Source organism: Brassica napus, chromosome A5, assembly GCF_020379485.1.
Source record: "Brassica napus cultivar Da-Ae chromosome A5, Da-Ae, whole genome shotgun sequence".
Classification (NCBI taxonomy): Eukaryota; Viridiplantae; Streptophyta; class Magnoliopsida; order Brassicales; family Brassicaceae; genus Brassica; species Brassica napus.
In genome coordinates, this window is record NC_063438.1 from 24,905,391 (window position 1) to 24,924,636 (window position 19,246).

General features: G+C 38.0%; 7 protein-coding genes and 1 non-coding gene across 10 annotated transcripts; 5 read left to right on the forward strand and 3 right to left on the reverse strand.

Annotated features, from left to right (window-relative positions):
* Positions 1-88: 88 nt before the first annotated feature.
* Positions 89-1,230, reverse strand: LOC106345431 (fasciclin-like arabinogalactan protein 14). The gene has a single exon (XM_048779938.1). It carries the CDS (start codon positions 1,215-1,217, stop codon positions 405-407), a length of 813 nt encoding a protein of 270 aa, XP_048635895.1. The 5' UTR covers positions 1,218-1,230; the 3' UTR covers positions 89-404.
* A 356-nt stretch (positions 1,231-1,586) lies between these two features.
* BNAA05G26540D lies at positions 1,587-2,735 on the forward strand. Its single transcript, XM_013784630.3, has one exon. It carries the CDS (start codon positions 1,911-1,913, stop codon positions 2,616-2,618), a length of 708 nt encoding a protein of 235 aa, XP_013640084.2. The 5' UTR covers positions 1,587-1,910; the 3' UTR covers positions 2,619-2,735.
* Positions 2,736-5,189: 2,454 nt separating this feature from the next.
* Positions 5,190-5,996, reverse strand: LOC106452377 (zinc finger A20 and AN1 domain-containing stress-associated protein 5-like). Its single transcript, XM_013894473.2, has one exon. The coding sequence runs from the start codon at positions 5,849-5,851 to the stop codon at positions 5,372-5,374; it is 480 nt and encodes a 159-aa protein (XP_013749927.2). The 5' UTR covers positions 5,852-5,996; the 3' UTR covers positions 5,190-5,371.
* Positions 5,997-6,567: 571 nt separating this feature from the next.
* On the forward strand, positions 6,568-8,803 carry LOC106452378 (probable protein phosphatase 2C 38). Of its 2 annotated transcripts, none has more exons than XM_013894474.3 (5): positions 6,568-6,817; positions 6,898-7,283; positions 7,353-7,720; positions 8,049-8,285; positions 8,356-8,803. In XM_013894474.3, exons 2-5 carry the CDS (start codon positions 6,959-6,961, stop codon positions 8,587-8,589), a joined length of 1,164 nt encoding a protein of 387 aa, XP_013749928.1. In that variant the 5' UTR covers positions 6,568-6,817; positions 6,898-6,958; the 3' UTR covers positions 8,590-8,803. The 2 variants fall into 2 exon arrangements, with proteins under 2 accessions (XP_013749928.1, XP_013749929.1); XM_013894475.3 differs by having other exon boundaries at positions 6,569-6,817; positions 6,903-7,283.
* Positions 8,804-9,661: 858 nt separating this feature from the next.
* Positions 9,662-11,092, reverse strand: LOC106452379 (nudix hydrolase 16, mitochondrial). Its single transcript, XM_013894476.3, has 4 exons — positions 10,729-11,092; positions 10,329-10,434; positions 10,157-10,240; positions 9,662-10,075 (listed from the first exon to the last, which is right to left on the reverse strand). Exons 1-4 carry the CDS (start codon positions 10,797-10,799, stop codon positions 9,815-9,817), a joined length of 522 nt encoding a protein of 173 aa, XP_013749930.1. The 5' UTR covers positions 10,800-11,092; the 3' UTR covers positions 9,662-9,814.
* A 265-nt stretch (positions 11,093-11,357) lies between these two features.
* On the forward strand, positions 11,358-12,050 carry LOC106345434 (dolichyl-diphosphooligosaccharide--protein glycosyltransferase subunit 4A-like). Its single transcript, XM_013784632.2, has one exon. It carries the CDS (start codon positions 11,937-11,939, stop codon positions 12,048-12,050), a length of 114 nt encoding a protein of 37 aa, XP_013640086.2. The 5' UTR covers positions 11,358-11,936.
* Positions 11,520-11,591, forward strand: TRNAR-CCG. The gene has a single exon. It is a non-coding gene; the product is annotated as a tRNA-Arg (tRNA).
* A 3,633-nt stretch (positions 12,051-15,683) lies between the features above and the next one.
* On the forward strand, positions 15,684-19,232 carry LOC106452383 (telomere repeat-binding protein 3). 2 transcript variants are annotated; one of them, XM_013894483.3, is made up of 10 exons: positions 15,684-15,933; positions 16,504-16,603; positions 16,690-17,251; positions 17,324-17,392; positions 17,466-17,639; positions 17,723-17,802; positions 17,894-18,135; positions 18,237-18,548; positions 18,638-18,701; positions 18,778-19,232. In XM_013894483.3, the coding sequence occupies exons 2-10, from the start codon at positions 16,523-16,525 to the stop codon at positions 18,979-18,981; spliced, it is 1,788 nt and encodes a 595-aa protein (XP_013749937.1). In that variant the 5' UTR covers positions 15,684-15,933; positions 16,504-16,522; the 3' UTR covers positions 18,982-19,232. The 2 variants fall into 2 exon arrangements, with proteins under 2 accessions (XP_013749937.1, XP_048635893.1); XM_048779936.1 differs by having other exon boundaries at positions 16,690-17,392.
* Positions 19,233-19,246: the final 14 nt, after the last annotated feature.

Consider the following 19,246-nt stretch of genomic DNA (forward strand, 5'->3'; position numbering starts at 1 on the left):
AAATTAATTTATGATGATTTAAACCAATTTTAAGAAATTTGTTTCGGATAATGCAACCAAACAACAATGAATCATTTGTAAAAAGAAAAGCCTTGCAAGTTTGTGTTTTCTTTATTGGCTTCCAATTAAAATCTCTTACAACTTATCCAAGCATCCAAATAAATAAACAGCTTTTGAGTTTTACAACTTCCTCTCTCCTTATTGAATCATCAATCACTTTATTTCTTCTAGAGATATTGTTGCCTTATTCCATAGAACTTCTGAAGCTTGAAGTGTTCTTTGTGTTTTGGGTGAAAAAGCTTTGCTTCCAATCTCCTCTTTTTTTTCTGGCTCTCAAAAAGCTGATCTGATATTTTTGATTCTTGCATTCTGTTATTCATGGCCGTCAAGTCTTAACCATCACATCACCAGACCGTCATGAACAACCAAAATGATGAGATCACGAACGCAGACGCAAAGTTAGGAGTACTAATCGCTGAAACCCCACTTGTTGAGTTGGCTTTTGCAGCAGAAGGTGGCTTAGCGGTAGCAGCAGAAGGTGGCTTAGCAGTAGCGGCAGTAGCATCAGCAACAACGGGCTTAGTAGTAGAGGAAGGTGGGGATGGTGGCTCGTCAAATTCATAATCATCATCATTAGGAGGTTGTGGAGGAAGTGGTTTAGATGATGAACCAACATCAAAAGAACCATCAGGATTCATGAAACGTATGGAACTATCAATATGAAGCACCGAGATGTTATATGGATGTGTGGCAACAGAGTCTATAAGCTTAGAGTCAAGGATAGATCCAGGAACCGCAGATCCAAACATAACGTCACCGTTGTCCATAACGGTTGCGTTTACGAACCCTTGTTCGCCTTTGGCTTGGCCGCTTGCTTGGAAGAGAGTGGTGAGTATTACTGATTTTTTGTTCAGGCTTCTGAGTTTCTTGATGTCGTAGTAATCTAAAATGATGAGGAGGCTGAGGACTTTCTTGTTGTCTTCGGCTGATTGGTCGGAGAAGTGGGACACTGCGTCGTTGGAAAGGGCGAGGACGGTTATGGTTTGACGGGAGTTGATGGCGGAGGCGAGGTTGGTTTGGGTGAGAAGGTTGTTGAAAGTGGAGAACTCATTGTTCTGGTTTAAGATGTTTGTGATGTTGAATGAGTTTGTTGATGTGTAGAGGAATGTGGAAGCAAAGAAGAAGAAGAAGAAGAGTGTAAGTGAAGAAGAAGACATTGTTGTTGATGAGGTTGGTTGATGTTTGCTGTATGGTGTGAGCTTTATATAGTGGAGATCTCCAAGTTTGATTTGGTGTCTTTATTTAGGCATGAGGAAGAGAGTGTGTTACTCCAAACTTTGAGGAAACTTGTGTCTGTGTCAAGGACCGATTATAGTGGTAATATTTTACTTCTTTTGTATGTAAAAAATTGATGTTTTAGATTTCATTTTGCATTTGAAAAATTGATGTTTTCAATTTTAATTAACGCAATTTACTTTAAAATTAAAAATAAATTAAAATCTAAAAATATGAAGAGTATAATATTATTCAGGAATCAAATAATTTTTTTTTGAAAAAAAAAAACAAAAACCAATAGATAAGTATATGCATTTAATCTTTATTAATATATCTGTGTAAATCTTTAAACATCAATTTAGCACATAGGGATAGTAAGTATTTGTGCTATTCCCTGATGCTAAATTGCATAGCCATTTGTATGCACTAGAGATGGTGTAAATGTGTAATCCATAAAGGTAACATTGTTACGCTTAACGAAGTTATGGGCCTTTAGTGAAACCTTGTCTGGCCCACTAATCACAAAAAAAAAGGAAAGAGTGAGCCCAGACATTTTGGGTCTTTTCTCGTAAGTCAACCAATTGAAATGATTAATAAACCCTAATTATGAAGAGCTTCTCTCAGTGACGACGACGATGATGATCTCTCGTCGATTAGCTTCCAAATTCCTTAAACCCTTATCTTCTTCTTCTTCATCCCTCAACGCCTCTCTTCATCATCATCTCCACTACTCTTCTCCTATAAGAAACCATTTGATCCACGAATCCAAAATTAACAAACTAAGTCTCTTAAGATCCTTCTCTGCTTTAGAGAAGCTGCGTTCTCAAACATGGTCGTCAACGAGGTACTTCTCAACACCGAGCGGAGAAGCCAACCCGAAGCCGGAGGAGGATCCGGCCAAAATGAAGCATCAGGAGATCGAAGGCCCAACGGTGGAACGCGACGTGTCAGCGCTAGGGAACGAGACGAGACAAGTCTTCGAAGGGATGATGAAGAACATGTACAGTCTAAGCGGAGCCATGGGTCTTCTCGGTTTAACCCAATTGATCGTCGGAGGGACTATTCTCTACGTGACTCGATCGAATCCGATGCTGCATGGCATGACGATTCAGAGCTGCGTGGCGTTCGGGTTCCCGTTTGCTGTGGCGTTGATGCTGAGACGGTCGTTGAAGCCGATGTGTTTTTTCAAGGAGATGGAGGAAGCTGGGAGGTTGCAGATTCTGACTTTGACGTTACAGGTTGCGAAGAGTCTTAATGTGTTGTTCGTTAGAGCTCGTGTTGTGTCTATCTTGTGCGTTGTTGGGTTGTCTTGTGGAAACGTGTTCCTCTTGTTGTCTCCGTGAAAATGGAGCAAATATATACATTTTTATTGTTGTTTTAATTTCATTACAAAAGAACACGTTATCAAATAGGTTTTGAGAATGATTATTTATAGAGAAAGAAATAAAATTTGAAAATCCGATTGTGTGATTATGTTTCCTATGCTCCTCTTTTTATCTATCAAGCAAAATTAGAAAGTCTGATTGTGATTCTGTTCGGACATCAGTCATACTAGGCGAACAACTTCTGTCACTAATGTGTCTCTGGTAACTGAACTGTGGCATAACGACCACATATTATGGCAGACAACTTACCCACTTGGTTGCCTAGTCGCTGGATCGGTTACTATGACAGCTTTAAGCACTTCACCAAACTTGTTAAAATGCCTCGAAAGGCTATCCTTGGTGGCAGCAAAGTGAACATGTTTTACGACCAACCACATTCAAATCAAATCCACCAAATGAAAACATTGTGCTCAATTCCACTTTTGAGTGGGAATAAACAGTACACCCTCCGTTCCATAATATTAAATGTTTTAAAAAAAATTTGATTTTATAAAACTCCAAATCCAACTCTTCCCACTCCAAGTTGGACAATCCAATTTTCCTTCGAGCACATCTTACATCCAACTCTATATAGCGAGGATTTAATATGCTTTGATATTTTCAAAGTATTTTGATTTTATTGAATACTGGTTGATCAATATTATTTTACTGCATTGTTTATGATTGGTCAACTTATTTTAAATTTATAATATTAACAATATTTATTTCCTATGTAAAACATTTTATATTATTGAACGGATGGAGTATCAATCATTACATTGGCAACAAAGATTGTTCGAGAATTAGCATCTTCCAAATGGGGGGCAGTAGATAATGTCTTGCAAATGATATTTGTAGTTTGTCGAAGTAAAGAGCTATGGCATATATATATATATATATATATATCTGATATAGATTCCATTTTGAGAATATATTATCTTTAGACCAACTCATTGAGGGGAATAGGAATAGGACAAATGGAAAAAAAAAGGTTTCAATAATTTATTTTTATTTCTGTTTTGTTTAGTGGAATTTATGTTTCCTTATTCATCACATATTGGTTAGTTTATGTATTTTGTATTTAAAGTTCGGTTAACGTTATATGAAACGATGTCAAAAAAATGTTTAACAAACTCTCTTAGCATTGAAGAGAGACCTTAATTGGTATCAAAACAATCTTATATTGTAAGGTATCAAGGGAGTGATAGGGTTCACTTCTGATAACTGGAACAAGTAAAAAAAGGAAAGAGAAGCCAAGTCTGTACGTATCCTACCATGCATTAACACTGGAGAATAAGCATAATTTAGGAGCCATATATGTCCATGTGGAACCTTGTATTTTTTAAGTCAGGGAGGTTCACTTCCTTAGCCTTTGCAATCTCACTATCCATTTGAGCTAGTATCTCAGCGGTTCAGTGTTTCCGGAATCAATCAATGACATGATCTTCTCAGGAACCACATCTGGTTTAATCTCGATAGGAGCACGAGCATATATCTCCCCGAGCTCGGTTTGCTTCTTGAATGCAATTTCCTTCATTATGCTAGCTTTCAGCTTGTCAAGCCTATTCACTTCCACCTCAGACTTTCAAGTTTTTTTAAGAAAAACAGTTAAGCGTTTGGTTGATCAATATAATGTCAAATTCAACAATACCTGCTCCATCAGATCAATCACTTATACCTTTTTTTTTTTTGTGCACAGATCAAACACTTACACAACATTCCACCAATTGTCTACTCTCCTCTCATAATAGGGATGGGCCAACATGTATTAGGCCCTCCGGCTTTGGACAATATATTTGCTAGGTAATACGAACAGTAAAAAATGTTTTATGAAACGAAATAGTAACACTTTAATATGACAAGTTGTATACTGTATAAGAAAATGCGCAGTTTTCAACTTGAAGTTTTTCTTTTTTTTCTCATCCCAACTTGAAGTTTCATTCCTCAACTTATACAACATTCCACCAATAGTCTACTCTCCTCTCATTCCGAGCTGATGTTTGACACTTAAACTAATCCGTGTAGTTGCATTATTTATTGGACAAAGACTAGGCCTAAGTAAAATAGACTTTTCTAGTAGGGCTGGGTTCTATACGTGTACCTGCGTGTAATAGTCATCATGAGATATCACACTTTTTTCTTTCACGAGATAAATCTAGTGCAATCACATGATGCTGCATCATATTAAAGAGAGTTAAGCTAATAAAGTTATGCTACAACTTGTTTCTTTTTATAAGAATGCGTAAAATCTTGTTTATATAATCTTTAGAAGATAATCAAACTTAAAATAAGCCATACAACTCAAACACGTTATTGGCCGCTCTTTCACACGCCAAGCAAACTTGTCGAGAGGATGTGAGTTGTGACGCACACGAAACAAGAGACACGTTCCCTAAATTACCAAAACACCCTTTCATTTTTATCGAATCTACACACACATACCACTCGATAACTCGTCTTTGATGATCGAGGATATCGCATCTTACGCAAATAAAATTCACGAATCCATAAAAGTCCCTAAAAGCTACAACAATAATAATCACCATTCACTAAACAATAAATTTAGTTTCAAATTCAAATCGAGAAGAGAATCTCTCTGATCTTTCATTACAAAACAGACAACATCAAATCAATTGTCTGCGAGAGCATCTCCCTGTCCGAACTTTATAGATCGGAGCTTGAACCACGACTGAAGATTGTTTTTTTTTTAAATCAAATTCGAATTTTAACTTTTAAACTTTGACCATCTTCGCCGCCTTGACCACCGGATTCTCTCTAGCGATCGCCTCGCGACCGGCGGTTTTATAGTCGTAGCTGCACTCATGGCGATCGGAGTAACGGTGCTCGGAGCAGAAAAGGTCACCGCATCGGCATCTGAACCCGGTCAGCCCCACCTTCTTCCGACAGCCGGAACACCGGTTTACCGTCTGCTGATCTCTCTTAACCGGATCGATCTCCCTGGGACGGATCACGACTTTGGCTGGTGATGGCCTAAGATTAACGGATCTCGACGCTCTCTTCGACGTCGAGCCGGAGTCTACGCCGGCGGCGGCGATGGAAGCGTTGAAACATTTCTGACACATGTTGTTGGTGGCTGGATTCGCTGTAACGCCGCAGTTATTAGAGCAGAGCGTGGTCGTGGCGGTGGCGGGGGTCGTTAAGGTCTCGAGGACCTTGAACTCCGTCTCTTCCTTCTCTGTTCTCTGCGCCATCTTATATTGATTTCACTCTCCTCCGGCGAGCTCACGGGTCGTATAGAGAGAATGAGAGAGAGAGAGAGAGAGAGAGAGAGAGGAAATGAATGGAATGTGAGCCTCATGGAGACGCGTTTCCCTCTCTCTTATCATCTCTCTCCACCACGCTCACTTTCCGTCTTCCTCTTGTAAAATTACCTAAATACCCTCTCCGCTTTCGCGGAATTACAGATGATTTTAAATATTACAGTACATTTCAATGATTCTAGAATGCCTTAATGACACCATAAAGCGGACAATATGTGGGTCTCTTTCATATTTTTTGTTTTTATTTTTATTTCTGATTTTCTTTGACTATACTCTTAAATTATTTTATTATCATTGAGATATGGAGATCGATGCGATATGGGCCAAGTTGCTTACAGTTTACAGATCAGGTTTCTCTCTCTCTCTCTCATCTTTTAAGGATATGGGCCAAGTTGCTTACAGTTTACAGATCATGTTTCTCTGTCTTATTTTTAAACTGAGATACAATGAAACAAAACAACATACAGTAGTTCTCAATTCTCTCATATATATTTAGAGGTGCTGACGAGGATCGGTAACAATGTAGCTTATGCTTAATCCTTTTAAAACATCTTAATTAGTAATAATTTATTTATTAAAAAAGAAAAAAAAAGTTGCTAAAATTAGGAGAAAAGGCTGCCTAAAACGTCGGGTTGTTTCTAAAGGTCAATGCCTAAACAGCTAAACCCAAAATCAAAAAAGCATCAAACGAAAAGAATAAAAATTCAAAAAATAAAAAAGAGAGAAAAAAACACAGAGAAAAATCGAACATCCCAAATATGGAATTCAGACAGTAGATTTGTCATCTCCCTCGTAAATCCATCCAACCGGAGTTACGATCTCTCCCCCCTGTATCGTAACTCCTCCTCAGAATCAATCTGCTTCCAATCTCGATCCAGTTCTCCCTCAACACAAAAGGTATTCATTACTCATGTTCTGTCTGATTACAAATCGATCTGTTTTATTACATATAAATATATGTTTTCTTATTTTGTTAGGGAAGGAGGAAAATAGCAAGTTTTGATCTGTTGGGTGCTGTTAAATAAAGTATCTTTCTTTATGGTATCGGAAACTATATTACGGATGATAGCACCATGTTGGAAACGGCCTTCTGTGAAAGGAGAACATTCTACGAGAGGAGACGCTAACGGAAGATGCGACGGTCTTCTTTGGTATAAAGATTCTGGTAACCATGTCGCTGGAGATTTCTCAATGTCTGTGATCCAAGCTAACAATCTTCTCGAAGATCATAGCAAACTCGAGTCCGGACCCGTTAGTATGTTCGATTCGGGTCCTCAAGCTACTTTCGTTGGTGTTTATGATGGTCATGGAGGTCCTGAAGCAGCTCGGTTCGTTAATAAACACCTCTTCGATAACATCCGAAGTAAGTATGCTGTTGTCTTGCTTTGCGTGATGGATAAGATTGTGTGTTGATACTATCTATTGGATGCAGAGTTTACGTCGGAGAATCATGGAATGTCTGCATCTGTTATAACGAAAGCGTTTTTAGCTACGGAAGAGGAGTTTCTTTCTCTTGTGCGGCGGCAGTGGCAGACGAAGCCTCAGATTGCTTCTGTTGGAGCGTGTTGTCTTGTAGGGATCATATGTAGTGGGTCGTTGTACATTGCTAACGCGGGGGATTCTCGGGTTGTGTTAGGGAGACTGGAGAAAGCGTTTAAAGCTGTCAAGGCTGTTCAGCTGTCGTCAGAGCATAATGCTAGTCTTGAATCTGTGAGAGAGGAGTTGCGGCTGTTGCATCCTGATGATCCTCAGATTGTTGTCTTGAAGCACAAAGTGTGGCGTGTCAAAGGTATTATACAGGTAAAAAAAAATAATGCAGATTGTCGATTTCTATGCATCGTTAGTTCTATGCAATGTTCGAGAAATCGTTAGGTGTTTTATATGAGATTATTGATTAGGTAGGCGGCTATACCGATTATTTAAAAATTGTTCTAGAAAAATTGTTTCGTTTAGATCTGATTTCCCGACTAGGTGACGCCTAGACCGATTTTTAGAACATTGATACTATGTTTCTAAAATTAGAGAATAAGAAGAGATTTACAATGTCTTTATCACTTTAGGAAGTGTTGAATAGAAGTTTTCTTGCCAAATTCTAAGTCTTTTGAAACATTTGTTTTGTTTCTCAAAGGTCTCACGATCAATTGGTGATGCATACTTAAAGAGATCAGAGTTCAACAGGGAGCCGCTATTAGCAAAGTTTAGGGTGCCTGAGGCTTTTCAAACGCCGATCCTTAGAGCAGAGCCTGCGATTTCAGTACACAAAATACATCCAGAGGATCAGTTTCTTATATTTGCATCAGACGGCTTGTGGGAGCACTTAAGCAATCAGGAAGCTGTTGACATTGTGAACACTAACCCTCGTAATGTAAGACACTTCTCGCTCTTTCTCTCACTTATCTTTTCCTATGAATGTAGACTGAAACGTATAGATGCAGGGAATTGCGAGGAAGCTGATAAAAACAGCTCTAAGAGAAGCAGCAAAGAAGAGAGAGATGAGATATTCAGATCTAAAAAAGATTGATAGAGGAGTGAGGAGACATTTTCATGATGATATAACAGTCATCGTCGTGTTTCTTGATTCACATCTTGTCAGTAAAAGTGTCTCACGACGACCACTCATCTCTATCTCAGGCGGTGGTGACTTGGCTGGTGGACCTTCTACCACTTGACACACTCGCACCACAACCTATAAATATTCTATATTTACATATCCACTTTATATATATAACACATTGCAGAGAAGCACTTCAAGCTCCTTTTTTCTTTATATATAACAAAATTTCATTTTAATTCATTTCCAAACAAAATGATGAGTTGAGACACAAATGTATAGGTCTCTTGGCAAACTGAGTTTATTAATTATTACGATAAAGAGATTTATCATTTGTTGGAAATATTTGATTTACTGACTGCATCATCTTCCATTTTTTTTTGATATATTGTTAAATGCTGTGTGTTTACGAATTGTTATAGTACTGATGAAGGATATTATTGAAAATGAGTAAAACCATACATATAAAAAAACAGAGAAAGACACTCCATGAAAACGGATCTTGTCACCTTGGCATGTGATGGCCGTTGAATAATGTCATAACCAAGACAACGCGAATGAGGAGTTTTAGGTCATAAATGCTGGAAAAGCTCTGATAATTTAGTGCTTAGTATTCTCTCATCCAGGTTATATGTGAAGCAGTTGGTTATATGTGACGCAGTTGATAAACAAATAGTTGCACGTAAATATTTGGACAATTCTCTCAGATAACCCATTTTAGTTTTTGTCACAAAACGGTTTTTAAAAACCAACATAATTTTTTTTTAGGGTATAAAAATATAGTTTTACTTTTAAATAAAACTTTTTGTAATCATTTTTCTTTTTAAATATTATTTTTGTAAAAATAAATTTAAAATGTTACCCTATGGAATTTCTCTCTATTATTATCATAAGAGCTAATCAGATCAATTGCAACAGGGGAGATGCTTAAATGCTTCCGTAAGACCGCATGAATCACGTGTAAAAGTATTTATGAAGTATTTGTTTTATTAAGTGTTGTCTCTAATCACCGGTACATTATCAACCACAATTAGTCATATAATGCTTTATTGATGTGAAGTTTTGAAGTTATCAGCAAGGTGGGCCTTTGATGAAGACATGTTTAGAAAATAAAAGCATATGATCCCGGTTTGACTGAACCGGTCTAATTCGTTATATCCGATTTTTCTTCTTTTTAATAGTCAAAAAAACGTTATAAAGGTAAATATATATATCTTTTGTTCAGAACTCTAAAAAAATGTTACAGCATTGACATTGTTAAAAAATTAAAAGCGAGAAGGAAATAAAACCCAACTTCAGAGTTAAAAAAAAAACAAAATCGAAAGGAAACCAACTTCAGAGTTTCAATCTTCATCTCCTTTACCCATCTTCTCCTTATGCCATTTACAGAACCCATCAACCAACGCATCCTTCATCCAAGCGTGCCTGCAACTCTCTACAGCTTCTCCAATAGTCAGCCATGTCCTTGTTCTCGTCTTCTGTTCCGGCCAAGTCTCTAGCTCTTCCTTGACATACAAGGCGTACATTGCCGCTTTACATAAGCCTTCAGGGCTAAACTCATCTTGGTGTGTCTTGCTCTTGAACTCATAATCTCCCAAGAAATCCTGCAAAAAAACATGTTTTTTTTTACATTCAGCACCACCAGGCGGCTGCTAACATTTGGTGAGTGAGTGAAAGGATCTTACCATCAAAATGCCACGGACTCCTGCTTCTTCCACAGCTTCTCTTACCGCAGCTTCTTTGACAGTCTCATCATTCTCCCATCCTCCCTATACAAGAATCCATGAATCAAATACGTCACTTCGTTCTCAAAGGAAAATGAATCAAAAGCGAGAAGAAAGTGCATTTGCTATGTACCTTGGGAAACAAAAGCCCAGGTCCACTAGAAGAGCTGATCATCAACACTTGAACCACTTTCCCAGATTCAGAATTACCATCTTTTATATACCTAAACGGAATACACCTACAAAACGCGTGCCATTGAACTTGTTTAGAAAGATTCCACCATCTCCGACCGAAAACTAAATTTAAAGACAGCATGTCGTGTCATAAAAACCAAGCATGTCAACATCTTACTCACTAATAATATTGTTCTTATCTGTCTCTCTCTCTCTCTCTCGTAAAACCAAAAGCATGAATCCGATACAAAGACAATTAAATATAACGACGCAGTATAATCACGATCTGGAATAACATTACAGAACCAAAGCATGAACTCGAAAGAGACAATACATAGGCACGTGTAAGAACACAGTACCCGGCAATGAGACGTGAGCCATCCTTGTACCGTTGCTGGAGCCGACCCGTACGCGCGACCAAATCACACATCACCACCACCACCGAAATAACAAAAAAAAAATATAGCTAGAGGATATTCGAATTATTGGCCATCAAGATGAGGAGGAGAAAGAAAAAACACAGAGGCTAGTCGAGGAGACGATAATCTTTTGGATACCAACAAATGCGCTTCTTCTACCTCCACCATTGCTGTCTCCAACGGTTGAGAAGAGATCTCCCCATTGATCTGATCTGACGGCTGGGGTGTTAGATCTAGGGTTTGGAAGAGAAGTCGAATAATTTTATTTAATCGGGCCACTGTGGGGGAAGGAAGAAGCAAACCGAGGGCGCGAAGAACGGATCGGCACCGTCAGGTAGTTACGTGGGTTATGTGACAGCTTATTGGGCCCATGGGCCCACTTTTATCAGAGTGTTTGGATTATGTGAAGCGGTTTAATCTTTTTTAATTGAACCGGTTAGTGAAACGTTAAGTAAAGAAACTCCCCCTCAAGTGTGTTTGTTTTTTGATCCGATTCCAGCAAGTGTTGTTAAGGAGATCTGATTCCAACAAGTGTGTTTGGTTTTTGATCTGGTCATTATGAGTCTGAGTTTGTGTGTTTCTCCCGATGGAATGGTTTCTCTTGGCGACATCTGTGTGTGATGGTCCTTTGAACCCGTTTCTATCGACGAGAGGAATGTCAAGTGCTGTTGTCGGATTGTGTCACGTTTTGGGTTTTAGATGATTTGAGTCTCAACTTTTCTCTGCAATGTGATCCCATAGCGGAGTGGATATCGCGTTAGACTCCGAATCTAAAGGTCGTGGGTTCGATCCCACTGGGATCATTTGTTTTCCATGCTTTTTGTGCCTTTTTTATCAATCAACTTGTTCTCTAAGCAATGATCAATTGAATTTAGGTCTAGCTCTAGTTGTGTTTATGGAGCTCAGCTGTATGTTGTTGTTTACCGTTATGAATTGCAATGCAATTTAGTGTAGTTAATACATTTTCTTTCTATGTGAAGTTTGTGTTTGGTTAAATGGTCAAGTAAGTGGAACGATCTGGGTGTTCCTTAGATAAAAGAAGAACACTGACTCAGTTTAGTGTTACAAAAGGGTTGTTTATTCTGTTTTGTTGTTTATTGATGAAACAATAATTGTTTTGCTCAGATGTTGTTTGTGTCGGTGTGCAGATGATCGACGATCAAGACTTGGGGTTTATAGTCAATTTTCTCGGCGTCTCCATCTTCGCCTTGGTAATTGCTTATCATTACGTAGCTTCTGATCCCAAGTACGAGGCGACTTGAGTAATGAAAATTTAGATGATGTAAGACCATCCGCAATGGTGAGACTCATTGGAGTCCTTAGCACAAGGGCATTTCGGACTAATCTTGGATATTTTGGATTTAAAAAAAAAAAAAAAAGATGACCATTCACGGGCCGTCACGTAGTCAATGAGACCCGTGAATAGTGTAAGGATCAATCCTTATCAAAGGATTTTAAGGATTCTTTTTTGCACAAACTCTAAGAAAGTGGGTTCTACCTTTTCTAAGGATTCCCTTAAGAGTTCCCATTGTGGATGTTCTAAGGCTTTTTTGTAAACTGTTTTCAAACAAACTGAGAAGAAAATAGTAACAGTCCGTTGAGATTAAAAATGTTTTGATTAACGAATGGTCCAATCTGGCCCATTAGCCTATTATCTTGCGGCCCATAATCACCAAGGTTACAAAAGGGTCGACCACCCATCCACATGGCGTAGTAGACACATCTAGTAGGTCACGACTCACGAAGGTATAAACAAAGTATATTCGATTCAACACCTGGCCATAACTATGCAAGAGAACACTTTAACCATTTTTTTGTCGGCAACACTTAAACCATATATACATTAGAAATCAACACATTTTCGCTCTCACATCAGCAAAAATATATTAATTAGTCTACATAAAATAGCGAGTTGATTTCTCTATAGGACACATTTTTATCTTTTTTGACATTATAAGACACATTGTGCTGGAGGCACACTTTCACGGTTTTCCAGACAGCTTTTGTACAGAAATACCCTTTGCCCAAACACATGAAACAAAATAGTGTAATTGATTTTCTTTTGTTTAGTTAGGCGATGAAAAATCAGTTTGTAATCTAGTGAAGAAAAAAAGTACATATAGGAAATAGTGACAAATTGCAACCGTTAGATGGTGGGCATACAAATTAATCTGAGCGTCAAGATTTGTTGTAGTATTTTTTACCTCCATCATATTTAATTCATTATTATTTCATTTCCTAATATGTAAATAAATATACAATAACTGTATAAATGTCTAATTTTTTTTCTTTTTATTTTGATATCCATATATATATAGTTTTAATATTTTATTATATTTTCGAATTTTATTTTACTAGTTAATGGCTTCATATGTACATAAAAAATGTGGATGTGAATTTTGTTGACTTATGGAATGTTTGATAAGAGTGTTGTGTATAAATTCATATTAGAGATTATCTTTATTTTATTTTGCTAACATTTGGATCATCTTTTATATCCCATCATATTATGTTCCTTATTATTTGTTTTCTAATATGTAAATTCAAATGTAATATATGTATAAAATGATTTATATATATATTTTGATATCCATATACTTTATATTTTAATATTTTATTAAATACTGCAAAGTATAAGTTATTGAATATGTCTTCGTGGACGTGGACATAAAACATATGGATAAAAGCTTTATCGGTCGAACAAAACACGGGTGAGAAAGTTGTGTACACGTGAATGAGGTTTAGCAAATGTATATAAACTCTAGAAGCTGCCGAGTGTAGAAATATGAGTACTGGAAGATGCCCTCATCTTGTAAGTGTGCTTTCTCTGAAATGAAACAGTGTGCATTTCTGTTAACACCAAAAAATGAGGACAAATAAAATGTGGACATATATGTTGTGAACATAAAACTCAGCAATAAAACAAGAAGAAGATCCTAACCAAGATAAAAAAGTTTTAGCATATTCAGCACACACTTGAACGCATCGATCATAAGCTTCAGCTAACAAACTCAAACTCCCAGACGAACCATGTCTTGGGGTTTCGTCACATCAAGTTCAGGAGAAGTAGGTGTAGACATGGACACAATTAATGTATATAAAAAAATGTGCACAAGGATTAATGTTGATTTGAGAAACGTGGTTTCACGTTACCAAGTAGATTGTAGTCTTTAGGTCCTTCACTTGCGTATGATCGAGCTCCTGCAAGACATTGAAACAACTAAACTGTGAATTGAGCCACTAGTAACCAAACACAAAGGAGTATTGACACGACATACAAACAATCAATTAAAATGCCAAACAAGTATACTAGATCAAAAATGCCAAAGTCTTGTTAACTAATGTTAATAGAAAAGATGTGGACATGGATGGATGGAGAAAAACTTGAAAAACTCTTATATACAAGTTATAATCTCCTAAAATTCTTTTTGTGGACAGCTATTACCTGTGAAAATGACTATCCATATGCAAAGATGATATTAGGATACTCTTCTAAAACAGCAACAGGACATGAATTCATCAGATTGAGTGCTGTTTCATCATTAGGTTTCTCCAACAACCTCGTGAACAAAACCATAACAATTACTAATTTTAAAACAGAAGCTTTTACCAACTTCTCATATCTTTCCTTAACAAAATATACGGACCATCCCGATTGACATTCTGATACGAAGAAAGAAATTGATATTTGAACATGTAAATATCAAAATTGAGCTCGTCGTCGCGTCCACTCCACAACGGAGCTCGGACCTGCTCGCCGTCCCGTCGTCCTCTACACAACGGATCTCGGACCTGCTCGCCGTCGCATCGTCCTCTCCACACCGGAGCTCGGATCTGTTCGTCTTCTCTCCCATCCACAAAATCTAAAAGATTTGATTCAATTGGGAAATTACAACAAGTCAAAAAGAGTTAAGGAATTTGAAATACAAACCTCCAATGTCGATATGCGGTGAATAAAGTTGACTATTGAGCTTCCCTTTCTTCTTCGACTTTGATTTTGCTATGGTTTTTTGAAGCTGAACAAGGTTTGGGGGTAGAAGATGAAAGGGGATCGTCAGAAATTATGAAAGTGATTTCAATTTTTGTCTCGAAATATGAGAGATAAAAGATGGATTTTATTTTACTTTTAATTGAGAAGTGTGTCCAATCAGACAAATTGTTGTTTTCGTTAGGAAAAGTTAAATACAAAAGAAAGGATATTGAGGAAAAACAAAGTTAAGGGTATAAGAGACAATCGACACACAGAAAGTGTGTCTCCATCAACATGTGTCTGATTGTGTAAATAGAAAGTGGAAATGTGTCTTAAAGGGTAAAAAATTCTAAAATAGCCGGGCATCCAAGACAAGAACATGATCATTCATTCACACTCAAATACTCAATTATGCAACCTTAAAAAGCACAGAGCACGTTAATTTCAGCCACATCAGCACATGCATCTACACATCTAAACATATAAACAAATCACCGAGGAGTTCGTTCATGTTATTTCACTCAGATTACTGAACCTCGTGACGACATTATTACCAAAGCTAATGGACTTTCTCAACCACATGGTGGAGTGAGAGAGAGAGAGAGACTACTTTTGTTGTATTAAAAAGACAGACCCCACACCAATCACAAAACACTATTTTATTGTTTTTTTATCCGATCCCTAAAATCAAGATTCCTCTGACAAAACCTATCTTCATTAAGAAATGGTCCGAGAGTGAGGGGTCACCCTCAAGAACCGGTTAACCGGTAGGTAGCGGGGTTTAGAGTTTTACTACAAATTGCAATATCCGGTTAACCGGTTTACACCAACTGCCTGATCCCAAAACCCATTGTCATTTGTGTGGTCAATAAATAAAAATTCTTTATTATTTATTTATTTATTAATGAGAATATATAAAAAAAGGTTTTTTTTCTTTATTCTGTTTTCGTCTTCCTCCTTCTTTTCCTTTATAGGGACAAACAGACCGAACGAAACTCGAAAAATCCTTCCTTTTCTTAAATCTCAGAATCTCCAACTCTCTCTGTATAGATCCCTTCTTGTTTCTCCTTTTGTACATTATTTATATATACATACAAAAATATCAAATCTGTTTGCCTGATCTGTAATTGAAGTGGTCCCTGATCGTGATCGAGGAGCTGGTGAGGTCTAATTAGGTAAGTTTCGATCTGTTAACTCTGAGGTTTTTCAGGTGGGTTTTGGTGATTTTTTCTTGCAAGTTCCGATTTTTTTTATTGGGTCGACAAAAAATTGGCAATTTGATCGAGATCTGATCAGGTTACTCTTTGTTTTGTTTTTTCAGCTTGAATGTGATTTTGTTGATTGGAGTTGTAAGAAAATTCTCTCATTTGTGTCTTTAAATTTTGCTCTTGTTCAGTTTTATCCTTTTGTATTCCCATGATCCATTTCTCGTGTTCTTAGATCACGGGCTCGGGTTTGGTTGTGTTGATCTGATTTGTAAACTGGGTTACTGATTGATTCTTATGGCTGATTCTTGTTTCTCCGTGTCTGATCTTCCTGCTTTGTGTCCAGTTTGATGTTTTGGAATAATTGAATTTCGCTTTTCGGTTTTGAAATAATTAGACACCAATAAACTGAATAACAATGGATCTATAGTCTCAAGTTACTTTGGTCTCTCATTATGCTTACTTCATTTTAGCTAGGGATGATCTTCTTAAGGTTTAATGTTTTTGTGCTGATTCTCATTGTTTTGTGTGTGTTGCTAGTGTTATGCATATGTGAGAGATGGTGTTCAAGAGGAAGTTAGACTGCGTATCTGTTGCCTTTGATTACCCCAATATTCCCAAGGCTCCTCGTTCTTGCAGGGTAAAAAACCGTTCATGTCATTGATTCTCTTCTGCATCTTTGTTAGTTCTCTGTGTCATGAATGACTCTCGGTTGATTTTTTTCAGAGGAAGGTTCAAAACAAGAGAACCGATGATGATGATGACGCTAAGATGTGTGCAATGGACTTGCTCGCTTCTCTGGCTGGAAAGATACTAGAGGAAGGCCAGAGCTCCTCAGCCTCTTCCAATGCATTTGAAGGGAATACTCACGAGAACTTCGGAAAAGAAATCAAAACTGAACGAGAAGATCATGACAAGCCTCTTAAATCTGAGTCGTCTGACCAAGGAAACTCTGTTTCAATGCCTACATATGAAAACACTAGCGACAAGTGTGCGGTAAATAGCTTCTCATTTCCTGATAACGACGGCATTTTGGAGCGCACTCCGATGTCTGATCACAAGAAGATTCATGGGGAGACGGGTGATGTTCATGTGAATCCTGGGTTCGAACAAGGAGAAGCAACCGGTGGCTTAACCACTAACACTTGCAACTTAGAGGATAAAACTGCATTAGATGTGCAGTTTCCTAAACCAGTCTGCGTGGATGATGGTGATCTGAAATCGCCATCCTTCGTGAATATGACCCCTAATGGTTCCCTTGCTAGACATGGGAATCGTACTAACCTAGGTAGAGATGATGATGAAAAATTATATAGTTATCGTAAATGTAGCAATAAGTTTACGTCTTATAAGTCTCCAGCTATTAGAAGAATAAGAAAGTCCAAATACTGGAAACAAGTCTCCAAGGATTTTGGACACTACAGAGCTGGTAAGTATCTAAATACATTTCTTCATTTTTTTCTATTATGCCCTATACTTACTTTTGGTTCACGAGTGTCTAGATGTTGGCATAAAGGCTCTTTACCGCAAAAGAAAATCATGTTATGGATACAACACATGGAAACATGAGACCATTTATAAGAGGAGAAGATCACCGGACCGAAGCTCGGTTGTAACTTCTGATGGTGGACTTTGTAATGGAAGTGTTTCCAAGTTACCTCAAAAGCGAGACTCAGGTGGTTATTGCAAGTTTGCAACTCTTCAGTTATCTTATTTAGCTGTTGTGGTTCTCATGTATTTTTTTAAATCTCTGGTGCAGTAAAGCTAAGCATCAAGTCCTTTAGGATTCCAGAGCTTTTTATTGAAGTTCCAAAAACTGCAACAGTAGGATCACTTAAGGTACATGGTAACTGTATGATTAGTTTTCGTGTGTGTGGACATTAAGGTATTAATATAACGGAGTCGTGACCTTTGACCGTTTTGGTTACAGAGGACAGTGATGGAGGCAGTCAGTGTGTTACTCAGCGGTGGAATACGTGTTGGGGTATTGGTACATGGGAAGAAGGTCAGAGATGACAAGAGAACTCTGTCACAGACTGGGATCTCATCTGAAGAGAATCTAAACAACCTTGGGTTCACCTTGGAGCCTGGTGGTACCAGCAAAGTCCCGATACCTTTATGTTCCAAAGATCCTGTGGTGCCAACAACAGAGCTGGCAAGCTTGTGTGAACGGTACTAAAGAAACTCACTAACTTGTCATTGTTCTGCTGCGGGATTTTCTTTAATCCCGCAGAAGATTCCTAAGCAAAAGCACTTCTTGATGATCTCCCCAGGTCTGCGGCGGCTTCTCCGACGTTAGATTCTGGAGTTCCCCATGCAGATGATGTGTTTAACTCAGGGAATGTTGTGGACAATAACCTCGAGTTAGTTCCATATCAGAGTGAGGTATCTGTTGACGAACCTTCATCAGACTCAAGAGCGCTTGTTCCACTCCCAGCCTTGGAGGAAGTTAAGGCGCTTGCCATAGTTCCATTGAACCAGAAACCTAAGCGTACTGAGCTTGCCCAGCGCAGAGCCAGGAGGCCTTTCTCTGTCACAGAGGTAGAAGCTCTCGTACAAGCAGTTGAGGAACTCGGGACTGGAAGGTATATAGTTAGCTTCATGTGGTTTTACTAGTGAGTTAATGTCAAAACTCAAAAAGCTAATAATGGTCGATGTATCTCATCACACACAGATGGCGTGATGTGAAATTGCGTGCTTTCGAGAATGCTGATCACCGAACCTACGTGGACTTGAAGGTAAAAAACATTAATCACAAACATATCAAGTCTCAAAGTAGCTTAACGTTGCAAGAAAATGTGATTTTCTTTACAGGACAAATGGAAGACGCTGGTTCACACAGCAAGTATATCACCGCAGCAAAGAAGAGGAGAGCCGGTGCCACAAGAACTGCTAGACAGAGTGTTGAAGGCATACGGGTATTGGTCGCAGCACCAAGGGAAACATCAGGCGAGAGGAGCACCTAAGGATCCAGACATGAACAGAGGTAGAGCTCTTGAATCAGGTGTTTCAGTGTAAAAAGGAGGCAAGCATTGGTGGGTGGTGGGTGTACATATGAAAACAAGAATAATTGTAAACTCAGTTTCTGCATAGACTAATCGTCTTTCTCCTAAATACATTTTTTTTTCTGCTTTGGCATTTTGTAAATGACTCAGCAACGTTTAGCTTTTCTGTACTTGTTTTACTTCGAACTGATCATGTTGTGTAATATGGTCAGTCCAGAATGTAATTCTAGACATTCTTTTATAATTGTTTATCCTTTCCTACAAGTGAGAGAACACAG